This window comes from Lagopus leucura, unplaced genomic scaffold, assembly GCF_019238085.1.
Source record: "Lagopus leucura isolate 7727_CA_CO unplaced genomic scaffold, USGS_WTPT01 Super-Scaffold_100048, whole genome shotgun sequence".
NCBI classification, from domain to species: domain Eukaryota; kingdom Metazoa; phylum Chordata; class Aves; order Galliformes; family Phasianidae; genus Lagopus; species Lagopus leucura.
The window spans coordinates 2,881,571-2,898,021 of NW_024962294.1; the positions used below are offsets into that span (position 1 = coordinate 2,881,571).

At 47.9% G+C, this 16,451-nt stretch overlaps 1 protein-coding gene across 10 annotated transcripts in view; it reads left to right on the plus strand.

The window, feature by feature from the left end:
• Positions 1-10,026, plus strand: part of SRRM1 (serine and arginine repetitive matrix 1) — a 17,115-nt gene extending 7,089 nt beyond the window's left edge. For 4 of the 10 annotated variants that reach the window (XM_042885020.1, XM_042885027.1, XM_042885028.1 and 1 more), the window contains 11 exons: positions 368-472; positions 1,891-2,162; positions 2,305-2,385; positions 2,661-2,747; positions 3,348-3,492; positions 5,486-5,590; positions 5,916-6,377; positions 7,267-7,453; positions 8,144-8,338; positions 9,035-9,121; positions 9,759-10,026. In XM_042885020.1, the coding sequence (XP_042740954.1) occupies positions 368-472; positions 1,891-2,162; positions 2,305-2,385; positions 2,661-2,747; positions 3,348-3,492; positions 5,486-5,590; positions 5,916-6,377; positions 7,267-7,453; positions 8,144-8,338; positions 9,035-9,121; positions 9,759-9,842 (1,810 nt within the window). In that variant the 3' untranslated portion in view covers positions 9,843-10,026. Of the gene's footprint in view, positions 1-367; positions 473-1,890; positions 2,163-2,304; positions 2,386-2,660; positions 2,748-3,347; positions 3,493-4,018; positions 4,061-5,485; positions 5,591-5,915; positions 6,378-7,266; positions 7,454-8,143; positions 8,339-9,034 lie in introns of all 10 variants that reach the window. The other 6 variants (XM_042885030.1, XM_042885021.1, XM_042885022.1 and 3 more) reach the window with 6 other exon arrangements.
• The last annotated feature ends 6,425 nt before the right edge of the window (positions 10,027-16,451 follow it).

The following is a 16,451-nucleotide window of genomic DNA, read 5'->3' on the forward strand; positions in this document are numbered from 1 at the left end:
GTATTCAAGGAATAAACGTGGGGAGCTGTTGTCCTCATATTAGTTCATGAGAAAGGGGTTGCAGAGACTAATGGTGACAGTGAGAGTTATGTAGCCACCTTTTAGGTCTGATACTGAAGATTTTGCAAATTCCTCTCCCTCCTCCTTACTTTTTTCCCCTCTTCACTCTTAGAAGGTGTCTGCAAACGTAAAACCACCGATGGTGGCTGAATGCAGCGCTTGGCGTTGTAATTTAAACGCTACTTTAAGTTGGCAGTTGGAGAAAAGCAACGTCTCAATTCCCAGAGGAAAAGTGTTCCTCAAGTCTGAAAACTAGATGGTTGCTTTTCATTGGGGCTTATGATTGTGACAGGTCTTTCTCCCCTAGAAGGCGACCAAGCCCGAGACGACGGCCGTCCCCGAGGAGGAGGACTCCTCCAAGGCGAATGCCTCCCCCACCCAGGCACAGAAGAAGCAGGTCACCAGTGAGGCGGTAAGATTTCCCTTTCCTTCTTTTTTTTAGTTAGTTTTGGTGAATGATGTTTATCAGAACTGTCTTGTTCATCTTTCTCAGCTCTGCCAGTAATGTGTGATTTGAATGATGTAGGAGCTGCCATGTCATGTTCTGTAAGTGTTTTGGGGACGGCTGGAAGAACCATGACAGTTTCAAGAAGTGGCAACTGTAGGCCTTGAAATGGCTCTGGATAGCTCCCCCCTTAGGCAGATGAGGCATCATTTGGCTGTTTTTATTTCCCCTTGGAGAGAAATGTTAGAACAAACCCTGGATTATATTTGTTGGGATATTTTTTAATTATGACTCACCGTTCCATTACCTAAAGTTAAGTTAAAAATTGAACTTGGACTTGAAATGTATTTCTTCATGTTCTGATTAAAAATGAGAACTCTGTAAGGTCTCCTCGTTAGTGTTGAAGGCTATATTTTTGATCCATGAGCAGCTATTCTGGTAGGAAGGCTCTGAGTTGCATTGTGGAGAATTGTGTGCTCAGTGCAACGTCAAAACAGGGATTTGTCTTCGTAGGAATAGAATAAATTCCTGTCCTCTTCATAGGAAGAGAACTGAGGCGATGCTTCCTGTGCACAACAGTTCTTCCTTTCTAAAGAAGGAACAGTTCTTCCTTTTTTCAAACAAGGGATGAGCACCTTTTTTGACTTTGTAAAGATGTTCATTGTGCACAGTTACTGCAAAAAAACTGTGGGAAGTATCAAGCGTGTATCTTGCAAGATGTACAAGAGCTCCCTTTCAGCAAGTGTTTGTCTCACTCAAGGTAGGGTTTCTTTTTTCCAGGTTCTCAGGAATTCTGCAGCCAAAGGTGGATTCTGCAGGTACAAAGTTGCAACAGAACTTGCCACAAATTTTGCCGCAGAATTCTAGAGGCCCTGTCTTTTTAAAATGACAAAGTAAAGATGAAAGACTAAAACTTAAGGATGAATAAGCAGGTTCAGAATTGTCTGAAATTTTTGCCTCCTGGTATAGAAACCTCTGAGCATACTTGCACACTAAACTCTGAAATAGATCTGTTTGAAAGGTGATTAAATCACGTGTGCTAACATGGAGAATCCTCTTAACCATCCAGAAGTTAGAGAGCCCAAAGGAAACTAATTACTCCCAGGAGAAAAGCTTAGTTGTAGCCTGTAGATTGGCAGAAAGCAAGTGAAGGTAACACTAACCAGTTTTTATTTATTTATTTTACTCACTGTAGTTTAAAAATAATGGAAAGGTTGGGTCTTAATCTCTTTTACAAACACTTCTACAAGTGCTGGAGGCTGTTGGCCATGTTTTGGAAGTGCTGCTGTATGTGGCTCTCTATGTGTGCTTGCAAACAAATTCAGTTCTGTGTTCGTGCTCAAGCATCTTCCTGGGCCAGGTCTAACATTGCCTCTGATTTACAGGAGGAGACGCTCATCAGCATCTTTATCTGGCAGTAGCTCTTCCTCCTCCTCCTCACGTTCCCGATCTCCACCAAAGAAGCCACCTAAAAGGCCTGTGTCCAGCCCTCCTCGTAAAACACGGCGGCTGTCTCCTTCTGCCAGCCCCCCGAGGCGGAGGCACAGACCTTCCCCACCACCAAGTCCACCTCCCAAACCACGCAGATCTCCAACACCTCAGCAGTCAAATCGTGCAAGGAAAAGCCGTGGCTCTGTTTCACCTGGCAGGGCGTCAGGTGAGAAATGAGTTTCTTTCAGCTGCTTTGTCTTTGTGCTTCCGTCTGCTCGAAGGTGACATCTGCAGCTTGTTTGAGCAGAAAAGCACGCATGGGTTTAAAAAACAAACAAATTGAAGCAACTTGTTTGGTTTTCCTTTAGCACCCAAGCATAAGAGTACTGAAAAAAGAGAATCTCCTTCACCAGCACCAAAACCAAGGAAGGCTGAGCTGTCTGAGTCAGGTATGGTTCTCACTTGTCAGCATCTTAGTTGGGGTTTTTGGTCTAAGAAGTGTAGCAATAGAAGGTATTAGTAAAGTGCTGAGTGCTGTTGGTAAGCTGGCATTGAAATAAAGTTTTCAGAAGCATGAAATGATCGTTGACACTGCCTCAAATCTTCCATCTGAGCTTTCCTGGAAAAAACAAAGCATGCCTGACAAACTATCAACTGGCATTACTTCTGTCTGAATAAGGCAAAATTCATTTTCAATTTAAATATTCTATCTGTATCTTTTCAGAAGAAGATAAGGGAGGTAAAATGGCTGCAGCAGATTCTGTGCAACAGAGACGTCAGTACAGAAGGCAAAATCAACAGTCTTCATCTGGTATGGATAACTTGCATTTCCTAAGCCTGGATTAAAGCTCCTGCAGGAGTTATCATTCGGTTCAAACGTTCATTTTAAAATGATTTTGCTGTGTGCAGTGCTGTTGCAAACTTAGCTGCATATCTACCTACTCATAGTGGAGTAACTTTAATTATTGCTCATGCTACTTTCATTAAATAAGCCTTAATTCTTAGAGGTTGTGGCATGTCTCCTGTTAAGCATCTTTGAAAGCTTCACTTTTAAACTCTTCATGTCACACACAAATGTTTCCCATGACTTCCTTAGTCTCTTACTGCAGGTTATTTCCTAAAACTTGGGCTCCTGACTTAATGTAGGTTTCTGTGCATCACAGCAGATCATTTTTAAAACGACCTGACTGGTGAATTTTTAGGTGTAGAGTTAGTTTCTGCAGGTGTTGTTACCCAGCTCTGATGGGTTTATCAGCTACAAATGAACACTTGTTGTTAACTGCTTCTAAACCAGAGGCTTTGTTTAGTGGGAATGGAGGGTTAGTCATTTACACAGCATTATAACCATAGCAGTATCTTTGCAGCAGTCAGAAGAATTGTTTTCCAGGGGGTAACTCTTCTCCATTCATAGATTCTGGCTCCTCATCTTCATCTGAAGAGGAAAGACCCAAGAGATCCAACGTGAAGAATGGGGAGGTCGGTCGGCGCCGCCGCCATTCCCACTCACGCAGCCCATCTCCATCCCCACGAAAACGACAGAAGGAGCCTTCCCCTCGGTAACAGCTTCTTACTATGAGCACAGCCCCTTTTCTTTGATAGCTGTCCAGTTCATGTGTTTATTTGTCAGCAGTTCCCCTAAAGAACTGAATTGTGCCCTCAGCACAGAACTGTGCGAGCAGATAATCGTTTATTTTCTCCAAAATAACTTCAAGAAGAAAAGCAGGGTCTCAGTGCTGGTTATACAGCAGGCTTCCTCTTTAGTGTTTGTGATTTGAGATGTAATACTGTAAAGCCCCTACTGTGAACTAAAATACTGATGTAATTCTCTTAAAACTGGCCACCTTTGCTATCACTGAGGTAAGCTGGGCTTTAATACAGGCTGCTTTTTGTTCTCTATCCTTGAAGCATGTAGCAGTGCATGTCATGTGAGGGATGCCTGCTTAGATGGACCCTTGTTCCACAATTGTATTCTCTTGCTGAGAATTAATCTGTGGTGTTGGAACATGTTCATTTCTGCCTCAAATATTGGGCAGTTAGATTATTTTTTTTGTCTTTGTTTTGTTTTTCTTCCACTGCTGTCAGGATGCAGATGGAAAAGAGGTGGCAATCACCAGTGATGAAAAGGTTGGTTAGAAATTCATCTCTTTAACAGGATTTACATATGGAAAATCATTTGGCTCTTCTTTTGTTATGGATACTTCTTTCATTTGAATTTGCACACACTCACAGTACCAACAGGAAGGAAATTCAGAGTCATCTGTCCCATAAGGGTTTGGGTATTGGAACATTTCAAAAAAAATTCCAAGAACAAAAGAAACATTGCTCTGTAAAATAGAATTGAAAGACTTGAAACTATCTTGCAGTGTGTCTAAATTTGCCTATTGCCTATCATGTGAATACTTAATCACATTTAATTAGTGCAACCCTGACACTTAAGCACTGCTGTTTTCCCAGATCATTAAAGAATGTTGCTTTGAAGCAAAGCCTTACCTATAGAAGTTGTAAGTAATTGCCTTGTAGAACAACAACCAGGGTGTTTGGAGTAAACTTTTAGTTTCTTTAATGAGCCCTTTAATTCTTTATCACACTCATTTTATACTTCATCATTTTGTTTTATCTATTTGCTTTTGAGAATGAACCTTTTTTCCTTACAGAATACCAGTTTTCTTCCATTTATTAATGCCCCAGAAGTGCACAGTTTATTCCCATCTCTCCAGAAGTTTGTATTAAACCTTGGAGAGGTTGTATTAAATCTTGGAGAGCAGAAAATGACTCATTTTCTGTGTAACTTAAAGCCAAATATCTGCAATTTAGCAGCCACTGTGATTGTTCTTAGCATCTCAAGAAGTTCTTCTGGATTTCAGATCCATAGATGAGAGATGTTTCCAAGAATGAAGTTTCATGCTGTTCACAGCAATCCAGCCTCAGTACTTCCAGCTTCAGTACTTCCTTCTAGTATCTAAAAGGAGCCTAAAACAGGAGGGGAATCAGCTCTTGGAAAGGGGAGATAACAGCAGGACAAGGCGAAATGGTTTGAATTGAGGGAGGGCAGATGGAGGTTGGATGTCAGGGGGAAGCTCTGTGCTATGAGAGTGGTGAGGTGCTGGAACAGCTGCCCAGAGAGGCTGTGATGCCCCGTCCATCCCTGGAGGTGTTAAGGCCAGGTTGGATGGGGCCCTGGGCAGGTATTGAGTGTGGAGGTTGGTGGCCCTGTGTGTGATGGGTGAGGTTGGAGCTTTGTGATCCTTGAGGTCCCTTCCAACCCTGCCCATCCTATGATTCAGGCTGCTGCTGGCTGCAAGTGTCCAACTGTAGCAGGACAGAAACATTCTGAGCTCCTTCCGCACTGTACACCTAGCAGTCCTATCACTGTGTGATGACAGAGCTGCTAGCTGGTCTGGCTCATCAGTGATCTCCCTTTTTATCCCCTCAGTAGCAGTTCTAATAGAATTAAAAGCACACAGATGAGATGATATTATATAGTGGAATGAGAGGAATCACCTCATGGCTCGGTTGCAGCTTTTCTGAGTAATCCCTTTATTTCTCCAGTAGGAGGAGGAGGAGCCCATCCCCCCCACCTGCCCGGCGACGGCGTTCTCCTTCCCCACCCCCCCCTCCCAGGCGAAGGCGCTCGCCCTCCTTGCCCCGCCGAAGGTACTGTGTTCTGGTTTTGGTCGTTTTGGGTTTGTTGGCTTCCAGCTGTGACCTGTAAAAAGAAGTGCTTTGCTGTTGGAAACCTCTCTTTGCTGAGGGAGGCGTAGTTTTGCTGTTAAGATTTTCTAAGGTACTTACGTGGTCTGCTTTGATTGCTGTACGAGGTACCGAATATCAAACTGTTCCACGAAGCTTGCTATTGAACAGAGTGCTAACTAAGTTTAGAGGAACATTCCTGGAATTTTTCCCTTTTTATGCACACTGAATGACACTTGTAAGCAATTCCCACCCCTGCCTGGTACCTAAGCATTTATTTCCTTTGCAGGTCTCCATCACCGCCCCCACGCAGGCGCTCACCCTCCCCCCGGAGGTACTCCCCCCCGATACAAAGGCGATATTCTCCTTCTCCACCTCCAAAGAGAAGAACAGCTTCTCCTCCTCCTCCACCCAAACGACGAGCGTCGCCTTCTCCGCAGTCAAAGCGCAGAGTCTCCCATTCACCACCCCCAAAACAGAGGAGCTCTCCAGCTGCTAAGAGGCGCTCACCATCGATATCTTCCAAGCACCGGAAGGGTTCTCCTTCCAGTAGGTCCAATAGAGAAACACGTTCTCCACCACAAAACAAAAGGCATTCACCTTCACCAAGGCCTAGAGCTTCTCATACCTCTTCAAGCCCACCGCCGCTGCGAAGGGGAGCGTCAGCATCGCCCCAGAGAAGACAGTCTCCATCTCCAAGCACCAGACCTATCAGGAGGGTGTCGAGAACACCAGAACCGAAGAAGACAAAGTAAAACAATCCATCTTATTTCTTGTTGGTGTTTGGATTCTTAAATAATGCGATGGAAGCAGTTAGGGCATCACGGGAGCAATGGCTCCATGTATCTTCAGGTTGCTCAAGCGCTGGAGGCGCTGCTCAGCTTCAGCTTTTGTACTGCTGAATCCTGAGTGGATTTTTCTGAGGTTTATTCAATAGGTGCTTTTAATCTGAAGTGCAGCATGGGGAGAGGCATTGAAGAGGCTGTAGAGTCGGAGGGTTCTGCTAGTAGCACAGCAAAGCACTGGGAACAAGCAGACCAAAACTTAGGAGTTTTGTTCCTAGTTTTGCTTAAAGCAAAATGAACTTTGTCTTATTTTAAAGCGAACTGCAGAAGGGAACTGCTACTTCTTATCATTCATAAATAATTTCCCACCTGATTGTGCAAGACATAAAAATACCTCATGTTAGCAGTTGTCTGCAGTGTGATTGCTGCTTTTGTGAGCAGATTGTCAGAAGCATGTGTTTGCTTTACTCCTTCAGGATAAAAAACTGTAGCTGAATGTTTGCACTCTTTCTTTACTGGATGGTGAAGTAGTGTTGCTGTTCTCTTGAGTTTTAATAGAGTTATAAATTAATCATATCAGGAAAGAAGGGAGCAATTACTCCTGACCAACAATAGTCTCACTGCTTAACACGCTATCAGATTGCAATATCCTGTTGCATTACAGATGCACACTGGTGTAAGATCATTTTGCCCTTTGTGATATATGCCAGCACAGTAACTATTTTTTTTTTTTAAGTGGCTGCTTAATGAATTTACAAACACATCCATTCATTTGACTTGTGACACTTTTTCTCCTCTGTTTCATCTCTTATATCTCTAATGCTAGAATCTAAGTGTAGCTTTTCTGTTTCCAAGGGCTTCCACCCCAAGTCCACGCTCTGCCAGGCGGGTGTCGTCGTCACGGTCTGCGTCGGGATCGCCTGAGCCAGCTCCCAAAAAGCACCAAGGGCCTCCATCTCCTGCTCGCTCTCGTTCCCCTTCTGCCAACTGGTCACCTGCAAAAAAGACTAAAAGTCCAACTCAGAGCCCATCGCCTGCAAGGGTATTGGTTTGTTCTCTGGGGTTACGTGGCGTTGTTTTTGTAGAGGCTCAGTTGCTGAACTGAGTAACCTTGGGGAGACTTTCCATAGTTACAAAATTAAATATTTGTAAGGCATGTTTCAAGCTCTGACTTCTCTGAGAGTGAGGGAAGTGCCCTTATGTACATTTTAACTTCTGAAACAAAACACTTTCTCATTTCCTGAGGTTGCTGGTGTTATTTAACAAGTATGCTCCACTTGTAGTGAGCTGAACGGCCTACGAAGCGAGGTGATCTTGTGCTCAGCAGTCTTATTTGCCAGCTATTCATAATAGGAAGAAGATAATTTGGCCTGCTTACCTGTTCTATGAATGTGCTTCCTAGGGACCTCTCATTTCATTCCCTTTGTTTTAGGGAGTTAGATTTCACCTCTAGTATTCATGTCTGAAGAGGTCGGTGTGTCATCACTGTCACACACGGATCAGGTCGGCCTGCTGTTACGTTCTGTGTTCAGCCACAGCGTGGCCACGTGCTGCAGCTCTGCTGCTCAGTGCTGCTGTTGTTCCATTAGCAGTGGAAGGGTCCCATTCTGGAGGCACTCCGTTTCCCTCAGTGTCAGGAGTTGCACGGCCCATCTGAATTGCCTGTGGGTTTCTTTTACCAGAGTTCAAGGTTCTTGGGAATGAGTCGTATCTGTTGGATTGTTTATTGCAGAATTCGGATCAAGAAGGGGGCGGAAAAAAGAAGAAGAAAAAGAAGGATAAGAAGCATAAAAAGGATAAAAAGCACAAGAAACACAAAAAGCATAAGAAGGAAAAGGCTGCAGTGGCTGCAGCAGCTGCTGCTGTGGCTGCAGCAGATACCACCTCAGCACAGGAAGAGCAGGAAGCAGAGACAGAACCCAAAAAGGTACGAGTTTGGTTCTTATGATGTAATGTTTCAGAGCCTGGTGTAAGAAAATAGATCTGAATGTCTACAGCACTCTTGAGAGCAGACAGCAATCCTATTTCAGAAACAGTGTGATTGGGCCCCTCACTGCAAGAAAGATATTGAGGCCCTGGAACGTGTTCAAAGGAGGGCAACAAAGCTGGTGAGGGGTCTGCAACACAGGCCATATGAGGAGAGGCTGAAGGAGCTGGGAATGTTCAGCCTGGAGAAGAGGAGGCTCAGGGGAGACCTTATTGCTCTCTATAACTTCCTGAAGGGAGGTTGTAGTGAGCTGGGGGGTCGGCCTCTTCTCTCGTGTCATCAGTGATAGGAGCAGAGGGAATGGCTTCAAGCTACGGCAGGGGAGATTCAGGCTGGACATCAGGAAGTATTACTTTTCAGAAAGGGTGGTCAGGCACTGGAATGGATGCCCAGGGAGGTGGTGGAGTCACCGAGCCTGAGGGTGTTCAAGGAAAGACTGGATGTTGTGTTGAGGGACGTGGTTTAGTAGGAGCTATTGGGAATAGGTGAACGGTTGGACTGGATGAGCTTTGAGGTCTTTTCCAACCTTGGTGATTCTCTGATTCTATGATTTTACTTGATGCTTTACGCTGCTTGGGCTGCAGCCCTGCAGCTCAGCTTCCAGTTTGTGAAGAAATGCTTTCTCTTTGTTTCAAGGAGACAGAAAGTGAACCAGAGGACAACCTTGATGATCTAGAAAAGCACCTGCGAGAGAAGGCGCTGAGGTCGATGAGGAAGGCACAGGTGTCCCCCCCATCTTAGGCCGAATCCTTTGATATAATGTACATTTTATTTGGTTTGTACTCAGAATTCAATTTCAAATTGCTAAATGTGTTTGAGCTTTAGAATATAACATTTGTTGTAATAATTGCTAGGTTGAGGTTCACCATGTACAAAGGGCATGGATTTACATTGCAAAAGGTGTCCACAGTGTACTAGTGACATTCTTTCATTGACAGTCAACATAATTTCCTTTAGAGCAAGACTTCTTAGAAGCAGTAGGGGTTTGTTTTGAAGGTTTTCAACATGACCATCAGCTCCCTGGTTTCTTTGAAATTCAACAGAGCCTTTTAGAATAATTTGTGAGGGTCTCATTTGACTTCTTTTGTATCCACTCACATTATGCTACTAACCTTTGTGGTTTGTAAGCCTGCCCAGAAGTAAAACCACTGCAGAATTACCAAGGAAGTACGTATATTTTAATGCTTTCTACAGTTGCCTGTACAGTCTCCATTAAAGCAAATCAAGAATAGCAATTTAGAGTGGTACATAAATGAAAGCATGTTGTTTACCAGGACACTGTGGGTTTATATTGATGTAACATGTTGATTTGGAACACTGGAATTTCATTTGTATTTTTGTTTTGTTTATTTTTTTAAAGGGCAGTTTCCATGATCAGCAGTCCCAGAACAATTCCTTCAGTTACCCAAATTCTGTTTGTGAGATGTCGTTGCCCCGTTCATAGATCTTGTCTCATTAGGGTTCCTCTGAACGGTGTGAGCCACTTTCAGAGATGTGCTCTTTGGAAGTGTGAGGAACCTGAACTTTGGATATTGTCATGTTTTCACTGTTTTTTTGTTTTTGTTTTTTTAACTAAAGCTATATAAAGCTTGTGGATTAAACAAAATAAATTTCTAAATTTAAAGAGACCTCGGCTATTTTTATACGAACGCTTGGCTGAGCAGCTTTCTTTTGTACAGGGTGAATGAGAACACAGATAAGGCCTTATCTAAGGAATCCTGGTGGCTGGGAGGTCGTTGCTGTCCATTCTTTTAACTTCAAGTTCTGGTTCAGAAACCAAATCAGTTCTGGAGTCTGAAGCTGCTCTGGAAGGAGGGCTGCAGCCTGGTTTGGGAGCCAGTCCTACCTCTTGGTGTGCACAATTAAGTGTAGTATCTAATTAGTCTTTTTATCTGACGTGGTGTGGGATCTTTAAGCAGAGCTGATGTTCTGCAGGTGCCCAGTGGAAGGGCTGTCTTAAAAGCTGCTGCTTGCTGCATTTCCTCACACACAGCATGTTTTGTTTATTAGCCCAAGCGTACGTGGAATGCTGGAGTGCTTGTAACCACAGTTCATCAGCACTGCAGCGTTGTCACAACTGCCACCTGTTGTTGTGTGTGAGCAATGAACTGAAGAACTTTCTGGAGGAACACACCTGACCAACACATGGGTGACGTTTGGTGCTGTGACATTGCAACCCCTGCTGTGTTTTATGTGAATGCACTTCTTTTGCCTTTGGAGGTTCTGTTCTTAGGGGTCTCCCCTTCTTTTTTTCTTCTGAATGTCCATCCATAAGGAATAATTGAAGTTTGAAAGCAGCAATTCAATATGCTTTTCGAGGACTGTTTCACTTCTGAATGGAATTTAGCTGAATACTTTGATTCCTTCCTACTCAACCAGACCCCATATTGCATCCAAATCCTTGTCAAGGGGCAGCAGGCCTTCCCTTCTGAGTGAAGGCACCATTTCTCGCTGTTTGCAGTGCTGCTGTGTAGATACTTTTAGTACAGAATCACTGTGAGCTGATATCCTTCCGTGTTGGCGTCTGCGCTGTGCAGTTCTGCGGTGCTGAGCTGTTGGTTCGTGGCACTGGATTCCTTCCTCTCTTAATGAATTGTCTCTAACAGACGAAGCATCATCCAAAGTCACGCTGATGGTGATCTTTTACCACTTGGTCTCAGTTTAAGCTCTTAGCTCTGTACCTCAAGCCTTTTATCTGTAGCCATGGTGCTGCAGCTCCCAAGGCGACCCTGCTGGGCACCAACAGCATCACAGCATCCCCAGCATGTGGCTCCTTTTTGTTCCGGATCTGCTAATAGTGTGCACTGACATGTGAGTCAAGGCAGCCCTTCTGAAGTGGCAGCTGGATATGTTGCTGCAACAGCTATCGCTGCGCAGAGAAAAAGAATAATCAAGGCTTAATTGGATTGTAATAATTGAGCTAACAGTCCATGGGAGTGAACGTAAGGATGGAATGAGTCACTGACAGCTTGATATCTCTGGTTCATAGTAAAGAATGATGTATTTGTTGTGTCAACACACAGGAAACAATAGCAGGTGTGTTCAATAACTTAAAGTCCATAGGAACCCACTGTAGGACTGAATTTTTCCATTTGTGTGGCTCTGGGAGATTTGCCTGTGAGTGCGTGGAGCTCTTCCCATGCTTTGCCACAGAAGTTCTGCTCTCAAAGGCAGCTGTGTCAATGTTCAGGGCAGAGTCTGCTCTTCTGCTGTGTAAAATGCATGGAAATCTGAAATCTGAAAGGCATTGATCTGTATCTGGGCTTCATTTCCAGGCAGTGACATTGCAGGAGGACGGTGCTCACCCTCAAACTTGTGCTGGGGATTGTTTGCCTGCACGGCTTTGGGAGAAGGAAATAAATAGCAGTCAAAACACCAGTCGCAGTGAAGCAGATGAGAAAGTTCTCCTGCTTTGTTTTATCCACCACTGAAATGGGAGAAGGGGGAAAAAGAAAGAAAGGGGGTGTTTCACTACATCCACAGCTACATCTCTTAACTGCAGAGGGAAATGCTGTGGCAGTGCCACCACTTCTGAGCACTGATGTGGAAGAATTACCTTTGTCACTGCTGTGATATTTTTGTGATGAGGCAGAACTGTGGCTGTGTCACTGCTTAGTAAAGCCTCTGCAAGTTCACTGCACCGAGCAGGGGGACGAGGTGAGAACAGTGCATGAAGTGCACCATCACCACAACAAAGCTGAGCTCTTTCTTATTTATTTTTAATCCCTTACAAGCACATGAATGACTCTTTCCATTATTTATGCTCTGGGAATAAAGGATGCTGTTCTCACAGGCTTTCAGCTTCAGCTCTGCTCTATGGTGAGGGAAAGCAGCCACATCACTGCCACCCAGGAGAGAGGTGACTGCGTGGAGCTGGGCATGGTGGTGTGACTCCCCCCAGACTGCATCCATCCATGCAAAGCATTCACCACCAGCAGGGCTGGATTAGCAGGATAACGGCAGGCAGATGGTGTGGACCTTCCCTACATAGCAAGGCTTTGCTATGCTGCCAGGGGGCCCCAAATCCGCTGCCCCCAGGTGAGCACTGACCCTTAAGGACGAGGGGCAGGTGGGGACGATTTGGGTTTGTCGTCTCAAAATGCACATTTCTTTTACTAACGAGGTGCTGTGGTGTCATCTGAATTTCAGGGTCCCACTGCTGTCACCTGGGGTGGACGTGGAGGATCCTGAGGTGAAAGTGCCTCAATCTGGGGCTCCAAGCAGTCGTTGTTATCACAACCTCACAGCACTGCTACAGAAAAGCCACTGTGCTTAAAGAGGTGATGATTACAATTGCAAAACCAAATACCTGTTGCTTAGAACGACCAGAATTTCAGCTCAAGCAGGCAGAGCATGTGCTGCAGGCAGCAGGCTCAGCTGTGGGCAGTTTGGAGTTCTCTGCCTGCTGGATCACTGCTCACCTATCCCTGTGGCTTTGGGTTCGCGCTCAGCTCTGTGCCCGCTATGGGGTGTCAGGGAGGTGGGGCAATTCCTGCTGCTGTGTTGAGAGCTGCCAGCGCTGCAGTACAAATAATTGCATCAACAAAACGATCTCTAAGTCCTCATAGCACTGTGTGACCTTTGCTTCTCGTCCCCAAATGGATTTCCTTTTCTTTTCTCGAGGCCTTTGGAAAAATCTGGCTCCTTCCATGGTGACTCAGAGAGGAGGAAATGCGATCCCTGCTCCGTGTGCCACCCCCAGGACAGAGCAGTGCTGACACCATCGCAGCCTTCACCCAGAGAAGCTCTGGGAGGGCTGGGGCTGTTCCTTCCAGGTGTGCAGGTGGAGGAGATCTGGAGCTCTCAGTGCCCCTCGTCTCGGCCCCATCCTCCCAAGCCCTGCCTGATCAGATCCCCTCTCAGCCTTCTCTTCTCCATTGTGAGGATGGATTATCCCCTGTCTGCAAAGAGTAAATGACTTTGTGGGCACAGGGATAAGGAAGGTTTGGTGCTGGCTTTGCTCTGATGTTTACCTACAGAGTGCCTGGTGTCAGTGCTGTCATTGGATGGGTGCCCTGTGGTGGATGGAGGGCTGCCCCCTCTGCACACCAGAGCCATCAGAGTGCCCATCTGCAGGCAGCCCCAGAACAGAGATCCAGGAGGAAGCACGGATGGATAACAGCATTGCAGCTCAGCTGGGTTGGAAGGGACCCCAAGGCCTCTCGGCTCCCTTTGTCCCTCCCATTCCCAGTCTGCAGGGGAGGCTCAGAGCCATTCCCCTTCCCCAGTGTTTCAATGGCGCCGAAGGGAGCGAGGTGGGAGCTGTGCACAGAGCAGCGTTCCTGTAACCCTGTGCAGGGACCCGACGCAGTGCAGACAATGCGTGCTTTGTCCACGTCTGCTCTCCCAGTGCTGTGAGTGCAAACACTGAACGCAGAACGCGTTAATTACCGTCCAGCTCCCCGGGGAAAGGCCCATATGCCAACAACCAGAGCAAAGCATGGGAAGCGCCGCGATCGTTAAGTGACGCCGAGCTGCAATTACTTCTTGATGAACGCTTCCTAGAAACACACAGTGGAGCAGCACCAAATGTGAGGCTGTGCAGAAGAGGAGAGAGCAAGAAATCGTGGGGTGGAGCCCACTCGCCATGCAGTGATGCTGTGAGCTGTTGGCATCAAGCTCACATTGTTGGCTTTGGGCACAGTGCTGTGTGATGCTGCATCCTCAGCTGCTTGCTGGGCGCCTGCAGTTGGTGCTGAGATTTGGCGTTCACCCCGACAAAGAATGAGCTGCCTGAGGACAGCTGGCTGCATGCTGCAGCAAACCGCCAACTGTCTGACACACAGACAGACAGACAGACGGCTGCTCGCCTCCACGTGGATGGGGTGGGCATGGAGCTTCGGAAGCAAGCACTGCTCAACGTGGAGATGATGAGACAAAAATGAGTGCTGCTGGAGCGACAAAGCAGTCCAACCGGGTGGTGGGGGATGAGTGCAGCCCCACATCTGTCCCTGTGCCCATGTAGGGCTGAAGGGAGCTGGTGGCTGTGCAGAGAGGGCACTGCTCCTGCTGTGCCTCTGTGAGGCTCTGTGTGTTGCCTACAGCCCAGCCCAGGATTTTGAATAGCGTTGGATGAGGGCGCTGTGTTTTTCACCCAGGCGCTGTGGTTTCTGCCCTTCTTTTATAGGTGCCTGTGGGCAGGTTCCTTGCTCAGCCTCACCCACCCCTGCTCAGAATTGTCCTGCCAAAGCCAGCCGGGTGCTTGCAGGCCTCATTCAATGCCCTTCCTTCCTCACCCGAGCAGCTCCAGAGCCAGGGTGGGGGTGTGGGGTGGGGATATGGGGTATGGGGTGGGGGTTAAGGTGTTGCCCCACGCTCAGACACACAGTGCTGTGCTCCAGCCCCAGCTCCAACATCCACCTCCTCCACTTGGAAAGCTCAGGATGGAAAACCACTGCGTAAAGGCCAAAGTGCTGAGAAGTGAAACAATGGCACACTGTGCTGCAGCCCGGCCAGAGGGAAATAAGGCTCAACGCAGCATAAAATAACACGCAGGGAGCGACCCGCTGCTCCGTGCGGAGGTGGGGGGCCGGCAGCACTTTGTTCGGCTCCGGGGCTCTGTGCAAACAGCTCCCAATGCGTTATTTCACTTTTTCTGACTCGTTTCTCGCAGCTGGAAGAGGTGGGAGAAGCCGCTGAGTGCCCGGTTGTTTATTTTGTAAAGGTCGGATAAATGAATCGCGGGTACGACTGCAGAAATCTGCCAGAAAGTAAGCGGCAATTAGAGAACCGGGAAACAATTGGGAGCGTTCAGAACCGCTGTGAGACGGAGGTCTGTTTGAATGGGGAGGAGGAGGGGCTCGGGAGGAGGCCGCTGGAGAGCAGGAAATTGTCATCTGAAAGTCAAATAACCGAAAAGACGTTAAGCAGCAGACAGGGCCGTGCAGTTGGATGGCAGCAATGGGCTGCTCTGCCGGGTAACAGCACGTGGACTCTTTTGTTGGAGAAGGAATCCGGCGGCAGAGCGGGCAGCTCGTCGTGCTGCTGCAAACCGTCAGCACCAATGCGCGGCCCCCGGCGGGGATTTGGGGGGGGGACAGGGAGGGAAATGGGTTGCTGCTTCGCACTGCACTCCGAAGGATTCGCTGCTTCAAGGAGGGCTGCCACAACCCCCCCTCCGGTGTGACAAAGCCCACGAGTGAGTTTGGGGCTGTTAGCAGAGGAGGGGCGGAGCGGAGCTGGTGGTTCTGGGACTCTCAAGGCCCCTTTGGGCGACACTGGGGGCACAGCTCCCACCGCTCTGCTCTGTGCTGCGGCTCGATGCTTCCGCCCCCCCCCCAGCCCTGCTTTGATGAAGGCGGCCTTTGTGGCACAGTTCTGCCATTAATTGCAGGCGGAGGTTCCCGGGCAGGGCCGGGCGCTGTTTGGTTACGGTGACACCTCCACCCCGCGCCGACTGTCCCACCCCGTGAGTCACAGCGGTTCCTTGGACTCTGTAAAACAAACAGGAAAACCTTCCGTCGGCGGAGAAGGGCTGCGAGGAGCCGGAATGTGCGCTATTTTGAGGAAAACACTGGAAAAGGGCGCACGGTTTAATTTCATTCCGCCGCTCCTCCCAAATCTCCTGCGCTTTTTCTGCCCGGCTCCTCAGCCCTTGGCCTCAATAGCTCGGCACAAACTAGGCTGAAGCTCGGCTCCCCGCCCCTCGCTCTCCCCCCGCCCGCTGCGCGCACACAGCCAAACCCAGCGATGATCTCAGCCGCCCGCGCCCACCGAGGCGCCCCGAGCGCTGCCCCCGCCCAGACCCTTTAGCCCCGCCCACATAGTCGACAGCCCCGCCCGTAACACAGCGGCCCCGCCTACATTCGCGTTAGCCACGCCTACCTTCGCCTTGTCCCCGCCCACTTCGCCGTTAGCCCCGCCCGCTTCAGCGCTAACCGCCCCCGAGTTCAACCGCGCTCCCACACCGTTGTCTCCGCCTCCTTTCTGTGCCGCCTCCAATCAGGTCACGCCCCCTGTTCTGGCTCCGCCCCCATTCCCGGCCCCGGGGCGCTGTGCGTTGTAGCGCGGGGCGGGGCGGGCAGCAGTCGCGCGGCGCGGGCGAGGCGAACGG